The sequence below is a fragment of the Anser brachyrhynchus genome (genome assembly GCF_964034855.1).
Source record: "Anser brachyrhynchus genome assembly, chromosome: 12".
Taxonomy (NCBI): Eukaryota; Metazoa; Chordata; class Aves; order Anseriformes; family Anatidae; genus Anser; species Anser brachyrhynchus.
Genome location: NC_137707.1, coordinates 1,924,942 through 1,945,697, shown reverse-complemented (window position 1 = coordinate 1,945,697; position 20,756 = coordinate 1,924,942). Strand labels below are relative to the sequence as shown.

The 20,756-nt window shown below is 58.3% G+C and overlaps 3 protein-coding genes across 12 annotated transcripts in view; 2 read left to right on the top strand and 1 right to left on the bottom strand.

Annotated features, from left to right (window-relative positions):
- The window catches only part of ZC3H18 (zinc finger CCCH-type containing 18), a 44,399-nt gene extending 30,898 nt beyond the window's left edge, over nt 1–13,501 (top strand). For 5 of the 9 annotated variants that reach the window (XM_080551942.1, XM_080551939.1, XM_080551937.1 and 2 more), the window contains 8 exons: nt 1,085–1,186; nt 2,827–2,970; nt 4,696–4,848; nt 6,944–7,104; nt 7,689–7,885; nt 9,084–9,180; nt 11,099–11,195; nt 12,586–13,501. In XM_080551942.1, coding sequence (XP_080408068.1) covers nt 1,085–1,186; nt 2,827–2,970; nt 4,696–4,848; nt 6,944–7,104; nt 7,689–7,885; nt 9,084–9,180; nt 11,099–11,195; nt 12,586–12,784 — 1,150 coding nt within the window. In that variant the 3' untranslated portion in view covers nt 12,785–13,501. The remainder of the gene's footprint in view (nt 1–1,084; nt 1,187–2,826; nt 2,971–4,695; nt 4,849–6,943; nt 7,105–7,688; nt 7,886–9,083; nt 9,181–11,098; nt 11,196–12,585) is intronic. The other 4 variants (XM_080551938.1, XM_080551936.1, XM_080551941.1 and 1 more) reach the window with 3 other exon arrangements.
- Nucleotides 13,502–13,632: 131 nt separating this feature from the next.
- IL17C (interleukin 17C) lies at nt 13,633–17,281 on the top strand. The gene is made up of 3 exons (XM_080551944.1): nt 13,633–14,987; nt 16,404–16,735; nt 16,860–17,281. The coding sequence occupies exons 1-3, from the start codon at nt 14,985–14,987 to the stop codon at nt 17,107–17,109; spliced, it is 585 nt and encodes a 194-aa protein (XP_080408070.1). The 5' UTR covers nt 13,633–14,984; the 3' UTR covers nt 17,110–17,281.
- Nucleotides 17,282–18,229: 948 nt separating this feature from the next.
- Nucleotides 18,230–20,519, bottom strand: CYBA (cytochrome b-245 alpha chain). 2 transcript variants are annotated; one of them, XM_080551912.1, is made up of 6 exons: nt 20,344–20,519; nt 19,561–19,660; nt 19,252–19,326; nt 19,049–19,132; nt 18,890–18,971; nt 18,230–18,779 (listed from the first exon to the last, which is right to left on the bottom strand). In XM_080551912.1, the coding sequence occupies exons 1-6, from the start codon at nt 20,513–20,515 to the stop codon at nt 18,597–18,599; spliced, it is 696 nt and encodes a 231-aa protein (XP_080408038.1). In that variant the 5' UTR covers nt 20,516–20,519; the 3' UTR covers nt 18,230–18,596. The 2 variants fall into 2 exon arrangements, with proteins under 2 accessions (XP_080408038.1, XP_080408039.1); XM_080551913.1 differs by having other exon boundaries at nt 19,561–19,630; nt 20,344–20,517.
- Nucleotides 20,520–20,756: the final 237 nt, after the last annotated feature.

The window sequence follows — 20,756 nt, the reverse complement described above, 5'->3', positions numbered from 1 at the left end:
TAGCAGCTACTTTTGGTGCTACTTAAAAGCAAATAGCCAGCTCTTGAGAGAAAATATTTGAAATACTTTCCTGTGTGAGCTGAATACGACAGACTGCAAGGCAGCGTGTTGTTTCGGTCGCTGAATGAAGTCGATGTCAGCCACCCGCTCCTCTCCCCAGCACTCCCACCCACGTGTACGCTGCTGCTGTGGCTGGGCTGTTTCCCATACTTGTGGTAAACGAGCAGTTGTAGGAGCCTGGCTGAGATTAACGTTTCCGTCATTTGCATTTTATGATTGGAAGAAGCTATTGGCATCTCTTTTCTATTGCACTGGGATTTCTATTTAAAGAGGCAAATCACATTTCTTTACTAAAGCAGTCCATGCGGTTTTGTCTTGTGATAGACTCGACACTTCAAAGTAACAATCCTGTGTCCCATGCTGATTAAACGCAGGCATGTTTATAACTCTGCCACTTCCTTGCCCCTGCAGACAGTTTCCCAAGTCTGGAATATGCATAGTAGGAGAACTGGCTCCCTAGATAGGAGACACTTCTTAAGGGCTGAAATGCACAGAGCCAGAGTGGATCACACAGCTGATGAGAGCGCATGGCTTCATTTGCAGAGGTGGTTTCTCTAGGAGAGACTCGGGTGGGAATTGTTCTAGACGCAAGCACCTAAGCTTTTCTAGCGGAGCAGGCTGACATTCCCCAGCCACCCTGTTCCAGCCTCAGTTGAAACAAATGATGCTGGACTTGCAAGTCAAAATCCTGCTAACTATTCTTTAGAGGTATTTCCCCCAAGGATAGAATATGGAGAAAGTCTCCAGGTATTGGTGTGGAATATCTGAGGGTGGCTCTTCCTTGCAGCCAGCCGTATTTTTTTCCTTTTGTTTTCTACTTCTACCACCAGTCTGGTGACACAACTTGTTGTTCTGAGCAGAGTCCAGATATGAAACTAGGATAAGCTCAGACTCACTGGGACTAGTTCCTCAAATGCAGTCACCAGCCGAGGGAGGGAGTTGTGGGCTTGAAGCACTGCTAAGGAGACCGAAAACCTTCTGCAGCCCCAAAGACTGAGCTGAATGATCTCTCGTTCCTTTCTAGGTCACGGTCTTTCTCATCTTCACCATCTCCTTCCCCAACACCATCTCCACACAAGCCGCTTCTGAAGGCTAAAGGGGAGTTATTACCGCCCCCTGGTAAAGGGTAAGGCTTTGTGTCTGTTTCGATAACGCAGCCCAGAAAAGCCTCCAAACGGCAGCCTAATTCCTGACCTGTGTCAGACCCTTCTGACCTGCTTGACGGTTTAAGGAAGAAATGGAAGATGCAAAACGTGACCTCCGTAGAATGGTGTTCAGCTTTGCATGGCTGATTAAATGATGGCACTCTCTCTTATTAAAACCAAGTTAAACTGTGCAGGTATCCTTAAGAATTGTATGTAGACGTGCGTGTTTAAGTACACGCACAATTTGCTATTTGAACATTGTGTGTGTGCAGATATGCTTATGTAGGATCTATGCGAAAGTTTAATTCATTCGTCTACCGTAGCTTTAGTTAATACACAGCCTTAGAATAGCAAAGTGGTTCAGACTCCTCTGCTCTTAATATTGGACACAAATCAAAACAGCATTGGAGCTGTGAGACTGTTTGTTCAGCAGATTATGCCTCTGCTCTTTTAAATACTTGAAGTTGCTGTTTCACAAACCCCTGTAATACACAGCAAGTTATGGATCCGTTGGAGGGTGTCACAACACCGTAGTGATGTCACCGTTTTTAAGGTGACCTGCAAATGAATTACACCATGGGAATCCCCCTGAATTCTCCAGAATATGGGACAATAGCCCTTGCCAGGCTTCTTGTACCTTGTTGACCTGCTTTTTTTTTTTTTTTTCCTCTTAACTCAGAGGGGTCAACCCTTTAAGGACACGCTCCGTGCCTGCAGCAATGTTTTTACACCCTTCCAGTGTGCATTGCGGTGCTGGTTTGGTAACACACAGCTCCAGCCAGCAGCCTGCACCAGCACGGGGATTGGTTTAGCCACGTAACATCGCGTGTGCTTAATCGCATGCTCTGCAGGGGATGAATCCAGATATTCTTAAACACGAGAGGCGGAATTAACAGTCTCTATTTTAGTATGCAGACAGCCGCCTCCTCCCCGGTTAATAGCAGGTGTGACATCACTGCAGGGAATGCTGAGCAGTAACCGGCCAGGAGACTAGAACTCGGAGTGCTCTGAGCCCAGAAGTGAGCAGCTCCACTGTAATTCCCATCTCACGTGGTAGGTGCCGTATAAAGTCACAAGAACATTGCGTAGTGGTCACCCATCCGCTGTTCTGCAGGGTAAGGCAAGCAAGGGACAGGTCAAAGGGACGTCTGCACACGTGTACTCCTTTGCACCTTGCAAATCTGAGTGAGGAGAGAGGTCGTTTTCTGCATAAACGGCGTGCAGTTTGATTTTGAGGCCCGACTGACAGATTTTAAGTAGGTAGATGCGTTTTGGATAAAGAAGTGTAGGCTCAAATGGCTTAGAAACAACAGTGATTCTGCACAGTCTACTTCATGAGCTGATTTGCGAGTAGAAAACATATCAAAAATTGGCTGTTTATAGGAACTTTTCTCTGGAAAGGTGACTTGGTTTAGAATAGTGGAAACAAATGCCGTTCAGTGAACCTGTTGTTTAAGAGTGGTTTGGTGAAATAAGCTTTCTTTTCCGAGTGTCTGTAGCTACAATAATTGCATCTGTTCGGTCAGCACCAAGTACGAGTGTGTTTTATCGCTTTTGGAAATGCCCGTTTTCTGTAATCTGCTGGATTTGATCGTGCCCATGAAAATTTTGATCTTTGCAGTGAAAAATCTGTGAAGAAACTAGCCGCCCTTCCAGTCCCTCAGCCGCTCGCTAAAATTACAACAGCTGCACCAGAGCCAGCCAAACCAGGGGATAATAGAGAGGCAAGAAGGAAGGAACGTCAGACAAGGACTCCACCCAGGAGGTAAGAAAGCCGTGGGGTGGAGTGAGGTTTGGAAGATGGAGCAAGCCCTGGGTTTCTCTCTAGAGTACCAGTTCCAAGGACTCTTGATATTCAAGATGTCTTTTTCCTGGGGCAGGAAGGAAGTGGGAAGAGAAGGGGGGGGTTTGGAGGGTGAACACCAGTGACTTGCCACAGCAAATGGCTCCTGTCCCTAAAGGGCTGGCTGGGTGATGGAGTAGGTGGAATGCATTAAATGTACCAAAAAGCAGCGTCTGCAGTGCAAAAAAAAGGCCTGTTTTGGAGCAGCTGCTTGGGGAGGCTGAGCAGCAAGGAGGCAAAGGTGCGTTTGGTCCGGAGAACAGATCGGACGTGCTGGCGGGTCAGGATTTGGGCCCTGTTTACACGTGCTAGGATGCAGGAGGTGTTTATTTCTTCTGTGTGGTCCAGGAGCTGGCTCATCGGCCTCCAGCAGTGCAGCTGGAGGAGACGAGGAGCTCCGCGATGTGCTCGGAGCCCAGCGTGCAGCTTGCTGGCTCCCCTGCCCTGCTTCTCTTCCTGGCTTCATCCTGTGCGACTAGTCTGAGCGTTTCAGGAGACTTGTTCTGTCTGTCCTCTGATTGTTTTCGTTGTCTCTTTCTCCTTCCTTTGCATTTGAAATGAGAGCGTCTCCTGATAGTTTGCAGACAAGGAGCACTTGTCTGGATGTAAATGTGTTTATTGGGCTTCAGCCATTATTCTGTATTTAGAAGCGTTACAGAGCAGATGCAGGTAGCGTTGCCTGTTCTTGGAGGGACTCTGAGTCAGCTAAACACAGCTGAAACTCTTCGTGCGTCCTTCTCACATCACAAGATGTGAAATAGCAGTGTGCTGCCTGGTTGCCTGGTCTGTGGAAGCAGCAGTTCGGGGGACACGAAGTAAAATGCAGCCCAAATGTAATACATACGCCCTTATTATGGGCACGTGAGGAGTCTGAGGATGTTTTGTGCCTGCAGTAAGGCATATGTTGGTTTTCGTGGACCGCTGGATGGTAGTTCTTATCAGTGTATTTTGCAGGTAGCTGTAAATCTGTTTTCTGTTCAAGTTTTTGGAAGCGTCCGGAGTAGATTCTTAATTTTGCATGGGATTACCTCTCCTTTTTCTTCCCAGTAGCTGAAGAAAAGGCCTGGGGCTGAGCAGTTACAATTTCTTTTCCATAGAAACTCCTTCAGTTCTACTTTGTTTCACTTAAACTAGTTAATCGTCGTGGATGCCTTAAGTGACTTTCCCTTGTATTTTTATTCCAGCCTTGGTTTGTTTTTTTCTTGCTTGTACCCACACCACATCCACTGGCCGGTGCTCTCCTTGCTGCACAAATGACAAGACAGCTCTATCTGTGCTGGTACTGGTGTGTTACTCAAAAAACAAGTATGGTTATTTACAGAGCCTGAAATACAAGGTAGTCCCAAAACAGCAATTTTTCTTTGTAGGAAGCATTTGCTCCTGGCATCACCAGGGGACTGAGGAGCCTTCAGCTCCCTCTTTGTCTGCCTCTGATGAGCATTATTCAGTCTTGCATAAAATATCTGCTCTCCAGAAAAGAGATTGGGAAGACAATGCTGAGAACAACATCTGAACTGATTACATTTGCAGAGCGCCATTCTTTCAGACGGGTCAGGACACCAGTGGGAACCGTCCCTAAACGGTTCCTTCTAACCCCATTTCGCCGCCGAGCGCAGCGGGGTGAGGATGTCGTTTGCTGTGTTGCAGGCGGACTATCAGCGGCAGCATCAGCGGCAGTGCCAGCAGCTACAGCGGTTCCAGTTCCCGATCTAGGTCCTTGTCTCGGTCTCTCTCCAGATCTCATTCCAGATCGTCGTCTGCCTCAGTCTCCCACTCCGCGTCTGGGTCCAGGAAGTCCAGGTACAGCCTTGCCCCTCCGTAACCTTTGCTGAAGCAGCAGGGGCTGATAACTAATTGTAATTGTTCGGTTTCTCGCAATGAAAGCGCTTGCAGCTTCAAGTATCAGCGGCTGCAGGTAGCTAGGACGTGGAGCGGGATTGTCCCTTCGTGTGGGGTTATGAATCCCACATCCCAAATCACGGTACTGCTGTGTTGGTAGAGGCCTCGTGGCTTATCCAAGGAAGTAATTGGTCCTGGGTGCTGAACTGTCCGCGTTTACCTAAATTATGGCCAAACCCCTTCTCCTGATGGCCAAGTCTTAACATTTTGTCTTGCTGGGGGGGGGAACCAACACCCCATAAATTAATTTATTTACAAGTAACAGTTTAGGGCTGGGGAGTTTTGCTGTTCTAAGCCTCTGCTGCCTCCAGTTACCGAATGTCCTTAGGGAAGGTGCTTGGCCTGCCCGGAGAGGTAGGTCAGAAGAGACCTAAAAGGCCCAGCTAATGATATTTTTACTTTGCTGGTGAAGTTGCACGACCAGTTCCCTTTGTGTTTAGCCCCAAGTGGGTAGTTATAAGGCTGTTAATCTGTGAGATTTGTAAACAGCTAATTCCCTCCAGTAAGGAGTTGTGAAGTGAACCCCTTTCAAGTCCTTCCTGCAGATTTTTTGCATCTGTTCATCGACTGGAATCCCCAAAACTTCCCAAGCAGCCTTGAAACGCAAAGCTTCCCAGCGGTAAAGCACGGATTTAGAAGCAGACCTATCACCTAAAGCCGGTGGATAAAACAGGGTTTAGCTCCGACCATTGTTAATTCCCACGTGTGAACCCCGTGAAACTCCCAGGTTCAATATCCGCATTATTTTACAGAAATGCCAGCTTGTTTACCGCGTGCTTGGCACGTTCGTCAGATCGGGCAGGTGATGCAAGAGGTTCGGAGAGCGCTCGGCTGTGCGAGGGCTCGAGGGGAGAGGATGTGAAAACCTTCACCGCAGGTGTTGCTCGCGCGGCACCGGGCCGTGCCGCCTGCTGTTGTGGGCGTGTGGCCGAGGAGGGAATTTAGGAATTAGCCTGTACCCAAACCAGGTTTGCTGTCACAGTTGTGTAGCCAGGAGCTTTCCCAAAGGATTTTCTGGCTCATCCAGTCACTGTTGTGGCCTTCAGTGAGGCTTTCTCCCAGAATTTAGCCCTGTCTTGGGTACCCGTGGGTAGCAACTTGGCAGCTTGCTCCAGGTCCGCGTCGCAGCTGCTGCAGCCCCTGCAGCCGTGCGCAGCCCGGCTTTCACTGAGCGAGCCTGGATCTCGCCAGCAGCTGCTGGGGTGCAGAAGTCGGTGCGGCCTGCAGAACCTGCTCGAGAGGCTGCGTAAATATTCACACGGTTAGGATACAGCTGGTCCCGCGCGGCGCTGGGAGCCGTGCAAGCCGGGTCCCAGCTGGCTGGGATTTGGGGCAAGGCTGTGGGGGAGACAAGGGCCCCGAAGGGAAATCCACCTGTTTTTGGCCTAGCCCTGCTTTTTTTGTCTGGCGTGCTCCTAAGTAGAAAGCCTTTCTTAAATTAATATGACTGTCTGATAGTTTTAATGTTGTGAATCCATTAGAAGATAGCCATCTTAGAGGCTTCCTTCCCTGTCATTACCGCTCCTGGCAGCGTGTGCCTCTTCCCAATAGGCAGCCGGGCTCTCCTGTACCCTGGGGAGCCGGGCAGGAGATTTGGGCTGTAGGACTCGAGGTCTGTGAATAAACTCGTACAGCAAAAGCACTGCCAGGAAACCCTTGACCTGAGCCATAACGCTGACATGTACGTGGCAGCGCACACCCTGCTTTCACTTTTTGTTTACCTGGGGTAACAGTGACCTGCTCGAGTGTTGCCTTAATCCTGTTTATAAATAAACAGCACTTTCTAGACTTCAACACGTTCAGGATTTTCATACTGTCTGCGCCCCAGGAGGCGCATCCTTTGTCTTTTCCCTGGATGTTGCCTGCCTTAGGAGCTTTCTGCCACCCCAGCCGCTCTCTTCTGGTACACTGGGGGAATTAAAACACAGCTGTCTGTCGCATCGCTGCCTGGTTCCTGTTGCGTTTGCGACTGTAACGGGTTGTTGGCTCTTTCCAGGTCCCTGAGCGTGAGCAGCGTTTCTTCTGTCTCTAGTGCCTCCTCCAGCAGCAGCTCCGTGCGCAGCGCTGACTCCGAAGACATGTACGCGGACCTGGCCAGCCCCGTGTCCTCAGCCAGCTCCCGATCCCCAACCCCGGCGCAGCAGAAGAAAGGTAGAGGTACCTGGTTTGGTATTTTCATCTCTAAGGGGTACTGGGGAAAGGGGGGGGGGGCAGAGATCTGCATGCAGCTTGCTTGATGATGCTGTAGGCGCCAGGAGAATCAGTCAGCAGGGCACAAGTGTCTGGCAGAGTCAGGTGAGACCACGGAAACGGGAGGCTGTGGAGCAAACACGTTCACATCCCTGTGTCTGTGGTGTAAAGATGCCTTTTCCTGCCCAGGAGTTCTGCCTGGTGCTCCCTCATTTTTGTTCTCTTTCACCATTGCAAGGTGATGGTGATATAGGCACTTTATGTATATATAAATAAATATATATAAAAACTGGATGACTCCAGTCTCAGGTTGTAATTCCTCTGTCCCTTTTAGACTGTAGCAGAGGTGGCGGCGAGAGCCGTTTGTTCTTTGTCTTTTATGCTAAGTGTTCTTTGCGGAAATTATGGTTTCCTGGACCTTCTGACCTTGGGGCCACACGCCACGGCAGCTGGTGTGGGCTTTTTCAGTGCTCGGAGGAGCACCCGCTCGCCCTGCAGGCAGGCGAAAGGAATTGGTCGCAAGCCACATGTCTGCGCTCTGCTTCCAACAGGAAAGTCAAAAAAAGAAGACAGCGCTAAAGAGGAGAAGCGGAAACGGGACGCATCTGCTCAGCTCCTGAAATCGGCCAAGCCCGCGCAGGGGAGCAAATCCCAGCAGCTCCTGCAGCCCCAGCAGCCCGCAGCCCCCCAGGCTCAGCAGGGGGGCTTCAGCGCTCACAAGGAGATCAAACTGACGCTCCTGAATAAGGTGAGAGGAGCGGGGGGTGCCATTCCCTCTGCCCCGGGGGTCCGAGGAGCGGACGGGGCCGCGCTGGGGCTGCAGGCTCGGGCAGAAGGGGAGCTGCAGGCTCCGTGCTGTCGGGATGAGCTCGGGCGGGTAGCTGCTGCAGCTGGGGCTGGAGAGGCGGCGCACAGAAACCTGTCTGGCAGCACACACCCTGCGGTGGCTTCAGCTTGGGACTGTGTTGGCGGCTCCCCTGGGGCACATTCCTGCTGCAGCTTCAAGGGCTGTTCCCGGCTTTCTTTTCTCGAAGGCTGCATCCCAGGCAGCCAGACGGAGGCATGTGCGGGGCCTTGCCCGCCGACGGCATGCTCCGCGCACGCTTCCGAGTGAGCTGTCCTCCCCCTGGCCTGATCCAGAGCCAGCTGCTGACAGGTCATTAGCTGAGGCAGGGGGTAAAAGTGGCGTAAAGGAGCCTGCCACCCGCGGCGAGCCCGGTGCTCTCCCCAGCGCTTACAACGGGGCCTGATGCCCAGCTTCAGCGCAGACTCAATCCAGATCAGGCGAGAGTTTGACCTCATGGGGTTCTGTGCCGGAGCAGGGTGTTGGCTCCCGTCACGTGGCCGGGTTCCTGGTTTTATTGTGTTAATGTTTTTTTTTGGTTTTTTTTTTGTGTGTTTTTTTTTCTGACGGTCTGAATTTCCCGTTGCAATCTGAGGCCGCAGTTTTCCCTACTTCCCTGTGCCGTGACGCGAGGCGCCTTTATCGGGTCTGTGAAGCGTGCTCCGCGGGGAGGAGCGTGCAATTACACCTAACTGCGGGCTGGCACAGCCGGTGCTGGACCGAGGCGCAGCTCCCCAAGCCTCGTTGACATTTGCTATCCTTGGTGCTGCTGAAAAAGACTCCCCGAAGTGCTGCTCTCCTCCTGTTCCTGGCAGGAACGAAAATAGCCACGACACGCAGCGCAGCGTCGGCCCCGCTGCACGGCCCGGCCACCAGAGGCTGTTGCTGCTCCCTTGCAGTGGCAGGGGAATTGTGTGGTGGCAGGGGAATTACGCGGTGCCGGGGATGGCGGGGACCGGAATGCACCGGGAGTTTAACAGGAGATGCGTTTGCATCAGCGAGCCAGCGCCCCGCGGGCACCCGTCGCAGGAAATAATCTGTTCGCTTCCCTCCCCAGAGGGAAGTGGCCACTCAGCTCCGTTGTCTGCTTAATTCCATTCAGGCAGCTGACAAAGGAAGCAGGAAGAGATACGAGCCGGCAGACAAAGACAGGCCGACCTCTCCAGCAGCCAAACGGGCGAACCTGTCACCCGACAGAGGTGAGACATCGGCCGGCGGGGGGGTTTTGGCCCCAGCGGGGTTCCTGCCCTGCCACCGGGGGCAGCCCTCGAGCACCCCGGGTCGGGTGGCAAACGTCCCCTAAAAGTCTCCGCTGCAGGAGCCCCCTTGCTGGAGGGGTTTGCTGCAAGCAAAGCCTTGGAGCGAGCGATCGCCACCGGATCCACGGGCGTCTCAGCCATCGTGCTGCGAAACCGTGGTGGCGATGAGACGCTGCGGGCTGGCTGTGAAGTAAGCGAGGTGAGGTCAGCCCCGGGCAGGCCGAGCCTGGCTGTGCCTAGCTGTCTTGTGGTGCGCCTTGCCAGCGCCGCGGCTCCGCCGTGTCTGTGCACCTCCACTGCAAAAAAAAAAACAAAAAAGAAACAAAACAAAAAAAAAAGAGAAGCCCTCGCTTTGAAGTCACGGCGCTCTCACCTCCACCTCAGGTACGCATCCGTCCTTCCCAGGAAGGCTGCCCCGTCTCTTGTCGTGGCACTGGATGCGGCTGTTGAATTCACAGGGGCTTCGCCTCGTGTTCCTGTGTATCGCAGCGGGATCTCAGGCTCCTGATAAGGCTTCTGGCAGTGCTTAGAAAGGGAGCACGGGCTGCCAAGGCTCCAGGATGGGTGCAGTACTTGGCTAGGTCAAACAGCCTGCAAAATGAGCCGATTTCCCCACTTGCGTGTGACACAATCTGATCTGCCCTGTGTGATTAGAAAGGCGCAGGCTTTCCAAGTGTTCTCCTGTGTCCGGGTCCTCAGCAGTAGTTATTAGCACTTGGAAAACCAAGCCAGCACGCTGCGCTGAGAGGGCCCTGAACGTGATGCTCCAGCCTCTGCTGTCACAGCTGAAAAACAAGGGGGGGGGAAGCCGATGGCCAGAGGTGCCTCTGTTTTTGGCATCCCGTGCCAGCATCGCCACGTGATGTTGTTTTCCCTGTTGTCTCGGCTGTAGGTGTATCTTGTTGACTCTGGGTGCTCGCCAGAAAAAATTCTGCTTGCATTCAACCACTGCAGCATTGGAGAGGAACTGGGTGAGGTTGAAGTTCACTGGGACCTAGTTCGCAACTGCTGCTGGGCTGCAGACAATCGAACGGGTTGATCTAGCAAACCGTGCTCATTTTATAGATGTAGCTGTAATTACACACTTGATTTGTTGTCTGTATACTATAAAACACTTCTAAACAGTGGCAAATGGGACACGAGCCCCAGCAGCAATTCGGCCTCACCTCGCAGCGGCGAGAGTACGCTCGATGGAATTGGGACCGAGCAAGAGGCACCAGCCTGTGCTCAAGAACCGCCGCACAGAGCTGTCGGTGTCCGTGCTGAGTCTCACGTCCCTCTTCTGTAACCTTGCTGCGATCAAATCTGCAGCACTGCCCGTCTCGCGGTGTCGGGAGCAGAGCACTGACCTAACGAACACGGGCAGCGGGCGGTGCGCTGGGCCGTTGGGCACCTTTGCTCTCCGGAGCGGTGATGAAAGCGAGATCAGCACCCCGGGAATTACTGTCCTGGTAGCAGGGCGTGCGGCTTGGCTGGTGCTCGGGGCTCAGGACAGCCCCGGGGGCACGCAGGCTGCCTTCCAGGTGTAGCTCCCGCTCCGGGATATCAGCGGCTGGAAACCCGTTGCAGCTAAGCAGGGCCCCCGCTGCCTTCTCACCGCCCGCACGGCTCCGATGCGGCAGCTCCCTCCAGCCTCTGCTGAACGAACTCGGGGTGACGCCGGCTCCAGGAGCAGGCTGAGCTGTGCTCACGCAGCGCTTGTTAAGCGAAGTGCACCCTGTCAGCTGCCTTGGGTGCCTTCGTGCCCGCAAACTGCATCAGCTGCCCACAGATAATGGAGCACCCGCGTGGTCCGCGCCGAGGCGGCACGGTGGGCAGGTGACGAGCAAGAACATCTCACCTTTTATTTCCCCGGTAGGCTCTCGTGACAGGAAGGCAGCCGGGAGAGCCTCTTCACCCAAGCAGGAGCGGCAGAGGGGCCAGAACACGAAACCATCTCCTGCGCAGGCAGACAGGTCAGTGCGCGCTTGTGCTCCTGGGGGTCTCAGGGACAAAGCTGGGGCAGCAGAGCCGAAGCGGAGGCCCTCATCCCCCTAAAGTAACAGCCCTGCGGAGAAGAGCAGAGCCCTGTGCCCTCCTTCAGCCTTTCCTGGGTGGGCTGAGGCTCTCACGGGGAAGGTGAGCGCTTCTGATGACCTACACGTGCCGGAGAAGCGCTCGTGCTGCTTCCCGTTTCCCCAGTTGTTCGCTTCCTCCTCTTGGGGCAGCTTTGAGACTCTGACCGGAGAGTTTCCAGTTGCCGTGGAGGCGCAGGGAGAGGAAGGACGCGAAGCTCCTTGGCCGGGAGCCAGAGGCGCTCAGGGGTTCGCACAGGAGCCACCGCTGAGCTGTTCCTGCTCGGGAAGGAGCCGGCGCCTGGGGGGGGTTTCTTGAGGTCGGTTCCGGCAAGCGGAGCCAAGTGGGTTAGGTGCGAGCGTGTGGTGCTAGGGAGAGGGAAACTGCAGCCCCTGCTGCCCAGCTCCCCCTGCCTCGGGTGCCCAGTTCCCTTCCTTCGTACCCTGAGCTGCTCAGCGTGCTGCTGACGTTGAAACGTGGCCCCCGCGTGCCTCTAGGCGGTGCCTGGCGCTGCCTTCGTGCCTCCCGTCCCCCCTGGTGCCAGCTGACCAGCTCACGGCCCATTTCTTGGCAGCCTGCGCCTGCTGCCGGTGCTGGGAACGTCCCATTGCAGAACTGGATGTGTGGCTCCAGGGGCGTTCGGCTGCGCGCCGCTCCGAGCCCTTTGGCTAGCGGGTTGTGGAGCATCTTGTGCGGCACACCTAAAGCTTCCTCGGGCCTCGTTGCCCCTAGCCAGCCGGCGCCGCTTTGCATTTCTCAGCTCCGAGGATCAACGCGAGCAAACGGGCACAGCCCTGTCCTGCACCCCTGCCTTCCCTGGCCGGCAGGACTCATCTCATCCCCTCTGCCCAGCCCGGGGCGTGAGCGAGCCTCCGTTCCTGTGTGTCAGTGTCTTCCCAAACCAAAGCCTAGCCCCAGCCGCCACAGCCCCGTGCTGCTGGCCCCGAGGTCCTGTTTTCTAGAGCTGAAGAGGAACCTCAGCCTTCCCAGGCTCACGGTGCTGACCGCCTCCTCGCTTTTGACCCTCTCCTGCCTGCTGCCGTCGGCAGTGTCGCCTGCTGGGTTTGGCACACCCCGTCGCAGCGGCCGAGGCGCTGAGCTTAAATTTCAGGGTTCCCCCGGGGGCAGCTGGGCTTCCACTGCCTCAGACGGTTTACCAAAGTGACTCCTCTCATCTCAAACCTGTTCCTTCCGCCCGTGCTCGGGGTGATTCTCTCCACTGGGTTTGTCCCCGTCGCGCCTGCAGCCTTCCTCACCGCCCCGTGCCTTTTTTTTTTTCCTCCCTGCCAGGAAGCGCCAGCTCTCGCCTCAGTCCAAGAGCTCCAGCAAAGTCACGAGCGTACCGGGCAAAGCGTCCGAGCCCGGCCCCACGGGCGCCAAGGCGGGCAAGTCCAGCACCCTGTCGCGACGGGAGGAGCTCCTGAAGCAGCTCAAGGCGGTGGAAGATGCCATTGCTCGCAAGCGGGCCAAAATCCCTGGGAAAGTATAGTGGGCCGTGCCCCTTTAGTGACTGTTCATGTTTTTATAAATAGTGTAAAAGCGGCCACTTTGGGATTTTGCAGTTCTGTCTTATTTTGGCTGCGATTCTTTTTAAAAAACAAAAAAACAAAAAACACCCCCTCCCAAAAAAAAAAAACAAAGAAAAAAACAAAAAAAACCACGAAGTTTGTCAGCTGCGACCGCGCGCTCCTGCTCCCCAGTGGGGCCGGGCAGCCCGAGCCAGCACCAGGACGGGGGCCACCGCCCCCCTTTTCCATGTAAATTATGCACAGAGGACTCCAGCCCTGTCGGATGCTCTCACTACTTCCTCTCTCTCTCTTTCTCTCTCTTCACTTTCTCCTCTTTGCTAGCCTTGAGTTGTATTCTCCTAGTTAGCCCTGCTGTGTGTTGAGTGTCTTCAGCAATGCAGTTCTATATACTGTGTAACGAGAGAGCCGAAAACTGCTGTGAACTACTGGCAACATCACCTTCTCCCCTGCCCTCCTCCACCAGGAACAAAAATATATATATATTCTTGACTGAAGTCTGATTGGGAAAATGACCTGTCTTTTATTTTAAGCAGCGGATTGTTTTAGTTGATTTAAAAGGAGCCCTGAAGCTGTTGTGGGATGTCTGTCTAACAAGGAGGGTCCTTCTTCCTTTTTTTTTTTTTTCCTTTTTTTTTTTTTTGAGGGATATTCCCTGAAATAAAGTATTTTGATAACCAGTTCTTCCTTTCTCCGCTGTCCTCTGCATGCCCCTCTTCCGTCTCCCTTGCCTTAAGGGACATGTCCCCATCCCTGGTTCCAGGCTCTGTGGTTTTTATTCCCCGTGTAAACCCTCCAGTGCCATTTTTACCCCCCCATGTACCCCCCCAGTGCCATGGGGCCTCTGTGCCGCCACCATTGTTCAGCATCAGTGAGGCCAAGTCCCTGCTGCGAGGCCCTGCGTCCCCTGCTGGTGCTGGTTTCACCCAGCGAAGGGGGGGTACCCCTCATCCAGACCCTCTGGGGGTGGCTTTTGGTGTCCCTGCTGTCACGCTGCCCCCCGAGGCCCTGTGTGCCTCGTCCCTGCCCGCTCGGGGCTGGTGGCCCTCCAGCACGTCGCTGCCAAACGCCTGCAGGTTCCATCTCCGGGAGAAAAAAACCGCGGTGCCCGGTGCCAGGTCGCTCGGTCTGGTTTGCAGCGGCACAAGGCTGCTTCCTGGGGTGCTGCGGGGACAGGGGCTGGGCGCAGAGCCTCGTCCTTAGCACACCAAAAGGGGTTCGGACCCAGCAATGCTGCTCTAACAGGACACACGGCCCGTGGAAGCCCCTCGGTGGCGAGCAGGGCCCCCCAACCCTGCTCCCCGTGCTTCTGCAGCAAAATGGGGTGCGAGGGGCTCCTTGCGGCGCCCTGGGGGGGGCTTCCCCTCGCTGCCTCCCCCCTACGGAGCCGCACGGAGCAGGGAAAACCCCCTCCGCTCATCCCTGAGCCACCTCTTCTGACCCTGCCGTGCCTGAGCCCTCTCCGCCGGGCGCCCCGGGGAGCCGCAGCCCTTGAGCCCTTTCCAGGGTTGCCCAATTCGGGATTTCTGCTCGGGGTTTGTGGCAGCCCCGGGAACGTGACGGTGATATCACCGCCGGGCTTACGCAATGGGGCCAGGGCTGTGACAGCACGGGGCACGGGGACTGTCCCATCATTAGGGTGCCTTCTGCTTCCCCGTGGGTCCCAGGAGGGTCGTGGCGCGGGGGGCAGTGGCTGGGGACCATCCGTGCGGATGCCCCCAGGTGCCCGGCCGGGCCACCGCCACCCCAAACCCCCCGGGACCTGGATGTCCCAGCCCTGCGATGCTCCACGCCGCTGCCGTGCCCATCAGCACCATGACACCAAGCCACCCAAACCGGGCTTCACCCCTCTCCCTTTTACCTCCCCATCCCGACACCTCCGCGCACCCCTATATCCCCCCCCCCAATACACCAACCCCATCCTTGGGGGGGGGAGGTTTCGGCAAGCGATTTCCGGGCCCCCCCAGGAGCAGGGCTGGGACACGCCGGGCCGAGAAGGAAGTGCGGCGGCCCGCGGGGAGGAGGAAGGCAGCCAGAGCTGGAGTTTCCAGGTGTGTGCACATCACCTGCCCGAGCCCTATATAAAGGCGGCGGCGGCGGCGGCGTCGCCACTCGGCTGCAGCTCGCAGGGTGCCCGCCGCGCCTCCCGTCCCGCTCCCACCCATGGTAACCCCAGGGGCGCGCGAGGGGGCACGGGCGTGGGCGTGGGAAGCGCTTTGAGGACGGCGTGGGGGGGTAACGGAGGTGTGCGAGGCAGGGCTCGGCCGCCCCGGGGGGAGCGGGAGGCGCGTGGGTGTGCGTGGGTGCAGTGTGGGTGCAGTGTGGGTGCCCTCTGTGCACACGTGGGGCTGGCGGCTGCTGCGTGGGGACGGGCTGCTGCTCTTCTATAGTGACTGGGGGGGGTGGAGGGTAGCTGGGGATGAGTGTGTGCGCGTGCGTTGCACACACATGTGCATGTAGGCTGGCACGTGTGCCGGTGCGCTGCTCGGAGCGCAGCTGGTGCTGGATGCGTGGAGGGGACGTGCACTGGGCGCACGTGTGTGTGTGTGTGTGTGTGCGTGTGTGTGTGTGTGTGCGCCTCTGCATGGATGTGCTGGCACCAGCTGAGTGTGTGTGCGTGTGTGTGTGTTACATATCAAATGGTGTGTGTGGGTATGACAGCTACACATATACATATAATGCATATACATTTTATATATATATAAAAAAAATATAAAAAATGTTGTGTGTGAGAGCCACTAAATATATATAAATATGTACATAATTTAAATATATGTGTAGTGTGTGTATATATACACACATGTATATGTATATGTATATACATATATACATATATATGTATATATATATACATGCATGTATATGTATATATATACACACACACATATGCACCTACAGTGGCACCAGCACGTGTGGCGCTCACACACACAGTGCTGGTGCCACTGTATGTGCATGTGTGTGTATATATATATATACACACACTACACATATATATATTTAAATTATGTATATATTTAATTATATATATTTATTTATGTACTTATACATATAGAAAAAGTGGTTTTTTTTTTGTGCTGGTGGGGGTGCTGAGAGGGGCAGGAGCTCTGTATATGTGGCTGGGTATGCTGTAGGATTAGGTGTGCGTGCCTCTACACACTTAAGCTGGTTTTGTGTGTGTGTGTGTGTGTGTATATATATAGTCAAGTGCTCACACAGCCACACGTGCACGTCTCGGTGCCGGTGCTTCTGCATGTGTCTGTGCACGTGGAAGGGCAATTTTGGGGTACGGCTGTGAGCTGGGACTGTACACACACACACGCCTGCTGTTCTTTGTGTGAGCATCCCCACATCTTGGTGAGCCGGTGTGCGCACATGCGGCGTGCCGGTGCTTTGGGGGAACTGGGGTGTGCTGGTAGCTGTGTGTGCGTGTGCACACGCATGCCCGTGGGAGCCCCCAGAGCAGCCGTGTGGCTGCGAGCTCACCCCAAAGCCTCCCTTGGGGAGGACGCGGGGGGTCTGTGGGGCGCTGACGGGTGGGCGCTGGGCGCGGGGGCTGCCTCCTGACCCACGTCTCTCCGGCAGGGCTGGCTCGGAGCCCTGGCTCTGCTGAGCGCCCTGGCGCTGTGCCGCTGCCTGCGGCGCCCCGGCGCCCACCCGCACCATCCCCACGTGCACTGCTACAGCGCGGGCGAGCTGCAGGACGGCGAGGCCCCCGCGCACTTCGTCAGCCGCAGCCTGCGCTGGGACCACTACGTGCCGGTGCAGCTGGTGCCGCAGCTGGAGCGCCTGCAGGACGAAGCCCGACGCCGACGCCGCCGACGGCACCACCGCGAGCGCGCCTGCCCCGCGCTGCAGCTCCGCGCCGGGCTCCGCAGCGAGCCCAACGAGCGCTCCATCTCCCCGTGGCGCTACCGGTGGGTGCTCGGGGGAGAAAAATGGGGTGGGAAGGGGGGAAATCCCACCGCGGGGTGGTCACCGGCGCGGTGCTGGGGTAGGGGGGAACGTGGCGGGATGCTCACGGTGCCCCCGTGCCCGCAGCATCGACGAGGATGAGAACCGCTACCCCCGCAAGCTGGCCTTCGCCGAGTGCCTCTGCGACGGCTGTGTGGACGTGAAGACGGGCCGGGAGACCACGTCGCTCAACTCGGTGGCCATCCACCAGACCATGATGGTGCTGCGGCGCAAGCCCTGCCCGCGCCCCTCCGGCCCCGGCCTCGTCACCTTCGAGGTGGACTACATCAAGGTGCCCGTGGGCTGCACGTGCGTCCTGCCCCGCACCGGGCGCTGACCCTCCCCTCCCCTCCCGCTCCCGTGGAGCCCCGTAGCGTGACCGTGTCACCGCTCCCCCCTGCCGTGCTTGTTCTAGAGCACCGACCCCCCCCCCCCCCCCCCCCCAAACCACCACCATTTTATTTATGAGTTATTTATGAGCCCTGCCCCAAGACCAGGGGCCGCCGACCCCTGCTGGGGGCTTTTTTTTTTTTTTTTTTTTTAAACCCATATTTATTGCTGAACCCCCCCCCACCCCTCCAAAAAAAAAGGCAGTGGCCCCGAGGTCCAGCATCACCCCCCTGATGCCCGAGTTGTCGCTGCAGACCCTGCGAGCGCTCCCCGGGCGCTCGCTGGTTATTTATTCCCCCGTAGAGCTATTTATTGTGTCCTCTGTGTGCTATTTAACGTCGGCACCGTGCAGCCTGAAAATAAATCCTGTCCCTCCGTGGCACGCCGCTTGCTTTGTCTCCGTCTGGGGTGACGTGGGGGGGGGGGGGGGGGGTTGCAAAATTATTGGTGCAGGGTTGGAGGACGTGCACGGGTGCCCCCCCCCCCCCCCGCCAGCTGCCCCGCGGGTGCTCAGTTTTGGGGCATCTCTCAGCCCCATAGCGCCCAGCACCGCAGGGACCCCCCCCACACCCCCCGGCACCCGCAGCACCCCGCCACCCACTCCTTTCCCATGGCTCAGCCCCCGGGCACCCACAGGCTCAGCGCCACCTGCTGGGGCCGCCCCACGCACCCTGCCAGCACCCATGGGTGCCGTGGGCTGGCTGCCAGGGCTGGGGATTCCCCCGGAGCAGCCGCTGGTGCCCAAAGCCAGGAAGGATTTGTCCGTCCCCCCCCCCAAGCAGAGGATGGACACGGGTGTCCCTTGTCCCTTGTCCCCCCCCCAAGATACACCCAGACCTCCTTCATGGCCCCCATTTCCCTGCTGGGGGCGGTCCCACAGGGCTCTGGGGACTTCTCTGGGGCACGAGGTGCAGCTGCAACGCACGGACCCCCCCCGAGGAAAAGGTGTCACCATGCCTGCCACCCCCCCCCCAGCTGGAGCCATGGAAGATTTGGGCACCGAGCCTCCCCCCCCCCCCCTCCCCAAGCTTACACCCAGGGCACCAGGGAGCCGGACGCAGGCAGGATCCGGGGCCTTTTGGTGCTTTTATTGCAAAAAAGCGATCGGAAAAACGTTAAAAACGAAACCGAGGCGGGAGCCGGCGCAGCGAGCGGAGCCGCGTGAGCCGTGGGCGGCCCCCGTGGGGGCTGCGTGGCCGGGGGGGGGGGGGGAGCTGGGGCTTCCATGGGGATACGGGGAGCACCGGGGGGGCCACCAGGACCTGAACATCCCCCAGAGATTTGGGGAGCACCGGGGGGGCCACGGGGAGCTGAGCACCCCCTGGTGATTTGGGGACCCCCCCCAGGCACCCCGTTGCCCCCGGGGCGCAGCAGGGAAGCGGGGATGGGTGGAAAGGGGGGCCACAAGCAGCAGAAGCCGCCCCCCCCGAGGCGTTACTCGGCCTCCACGGGGATGGGGTTCACCTGGCCCCCCTCTTCCGCCGGCTGCTTCCTGCGTGCGTCGGCGGGGGGCCGGGGCGGGGGGTTGCTGGGGGGCTGCTTGATGGTGTCCCCCACGTGCGGCCGCTCCCGGGGCTTCTGCTCGATGGGTCTCCACTCCTCGCCGCGCACCGCCGCCTGCGAAGCCAAGGTTGGGGTGGGGGGGTCAGGGGGGAGCCCCCTCCTCCAGCCGGGCCCCCTCAGCCCCCCCCAAAAATCCCCCCCCCTTGAAGCAGCTCCGCGCTCACCAGCAGGTAGATGCCGCTCGCGATGCCCAGGCAGACGGTGCCCAGGATGGTGGAGAGGAGGAAGCCGGCGGGGACGGCGAGCCTGGAAGCACAGGGGGGGCTCGGGAGGGGGGCTCGGGGGGGGCTACACCCCATCCGTGACCCCACACCCCCACTTACGCAGCGTGCAGGACGGCTCGGACGTAATAATTCCTCGTGAGGGGCCCGAACACCTTCACCACCGCCGTCATGTACTTCTGGCCGCTGCGGGGGGGATGCTGAGGGGGTCAGAAGGGACAGGGACCCCCCCCCCCCCTCAGCCCCAAGGGACCCCCCGTCCCCAAATCCCCCGGGTGGCTGCGGGGGGGGGGGGGGGCACTTACCAGCGCTCCATGGTGGAGCCCTTCTTGCGCTTGCTGCGGGGGTACTCGAGCAGGCAGACGAAGACGCCTGCAGCGCTGGTGGGGTGGGGGGGGGGGGGCGGGGGTCAAGGAAAAGCGGTGCTCGGTGGGTCAGGATCAGTCCCCCCGGGCGCAGCCCCCGTGGGAAAAGGGGCAGGAACGGAGAGATTTGGGCCCAAAGCCGGGGGCAGGGAAGGTGTGTACGCCCCCCCCCCTCCCCGTCCACCTCCCGGGGTCCCGAATCGGGGCAGGGGTCTCCCCGCTGTCCCCCCCCCCCGCCAGCAAGGATACATGGCGTACACGGCGAAGTACCAGCCCTTGAACTGCCCCGCCACCGCCACGATGCCGCCGGTCAGCATGACTGCGGGGACACCGGGGGACGGTGGGGACACCGGTGGCCCCCCCAGCCCACAAGGTGATACGTGTGTGTGTGTGTCCCCCCCCCAGCCCGGGGACCCGTGGAGGGGGACGCCGGGGTGACGCTGCGCGTGGGGACCCCCCGGATTCAGGGCAGGGAACTGGGGGGGCTGTGGGACGAGGGGATTGGGGTTGGGGGGGGACATTTTGGAGCCCCCCCACCCTGGCAGAACCGGGGCTGGGGGACAGCGCCTGGGGACCCTGGGGGCTGCGCTGCCGCCTCCAGCTCCGAGACCCCAGCCCTGGGGGCACCGCGGGGTGAGCCCCCCCCCCCCGGGGTGACACGCTCCCATGGGTGCCACCCCCCCCCACGGGTGACACGCTCCCATGGGTGCCACCCCCCCCCACGGGTGACACGCTCCGTGGGTGCCACCCTCCCCGTGTGCCCCCCCCCCCACGGGTGCCACGCTCCCCGCCCGCGCTTCCGCGTCCCCGCTGCTTCTCACTTCCTCCATCCCCAGACACGGCTGGGCCAAAACGGGGGGGTCACGGCCCGATACGGACCGTGGGGACACACACAGGGGGACAAAGGGGGGGGGGTCCCCGGGGTCCCCGCGTGGGGGATCCGCGCCCCGCAGCCCCCTCCTGCCCCCCCCACAACCCCCCCCCCCCCCCCAACCCCCTAGCCCACCCCCGCAGCCCCCCCCCCCCACTCACTGAGCCCGGCCGCCAGCGCCTGCTCGTTGGCCCACATCGCCCACTCGATCTGCCCCATGGCCCGGCTCGGCACGGCCCGGCCCGGCTCGGCTCGGCTCGGCCCCGGGACGCGGAAGGCGGCGGCACCGCGATGGGACCGAGCCCCGGCCCTAAACCGCGCCCCCCCCGCCATAAACCCCGCCCCTTACACACAAACCACGCCCCTTTCCCATAAGCCACGCCCCCTGCCGATAGGCCACGCCCCTACCGATATGCCACGCCCCTTTCCCATAAGCCACGCCCCCTACCGATAGGCCACGCCCCTACCGATATGCCACGCCCCTTTCCCATAAGCCACGCCCCCTACCGATAGGCCACGCCCCTACCGATATGCCACGCCCCTTTCCCATAAGCCACGCCCTCTACCGTTAGGC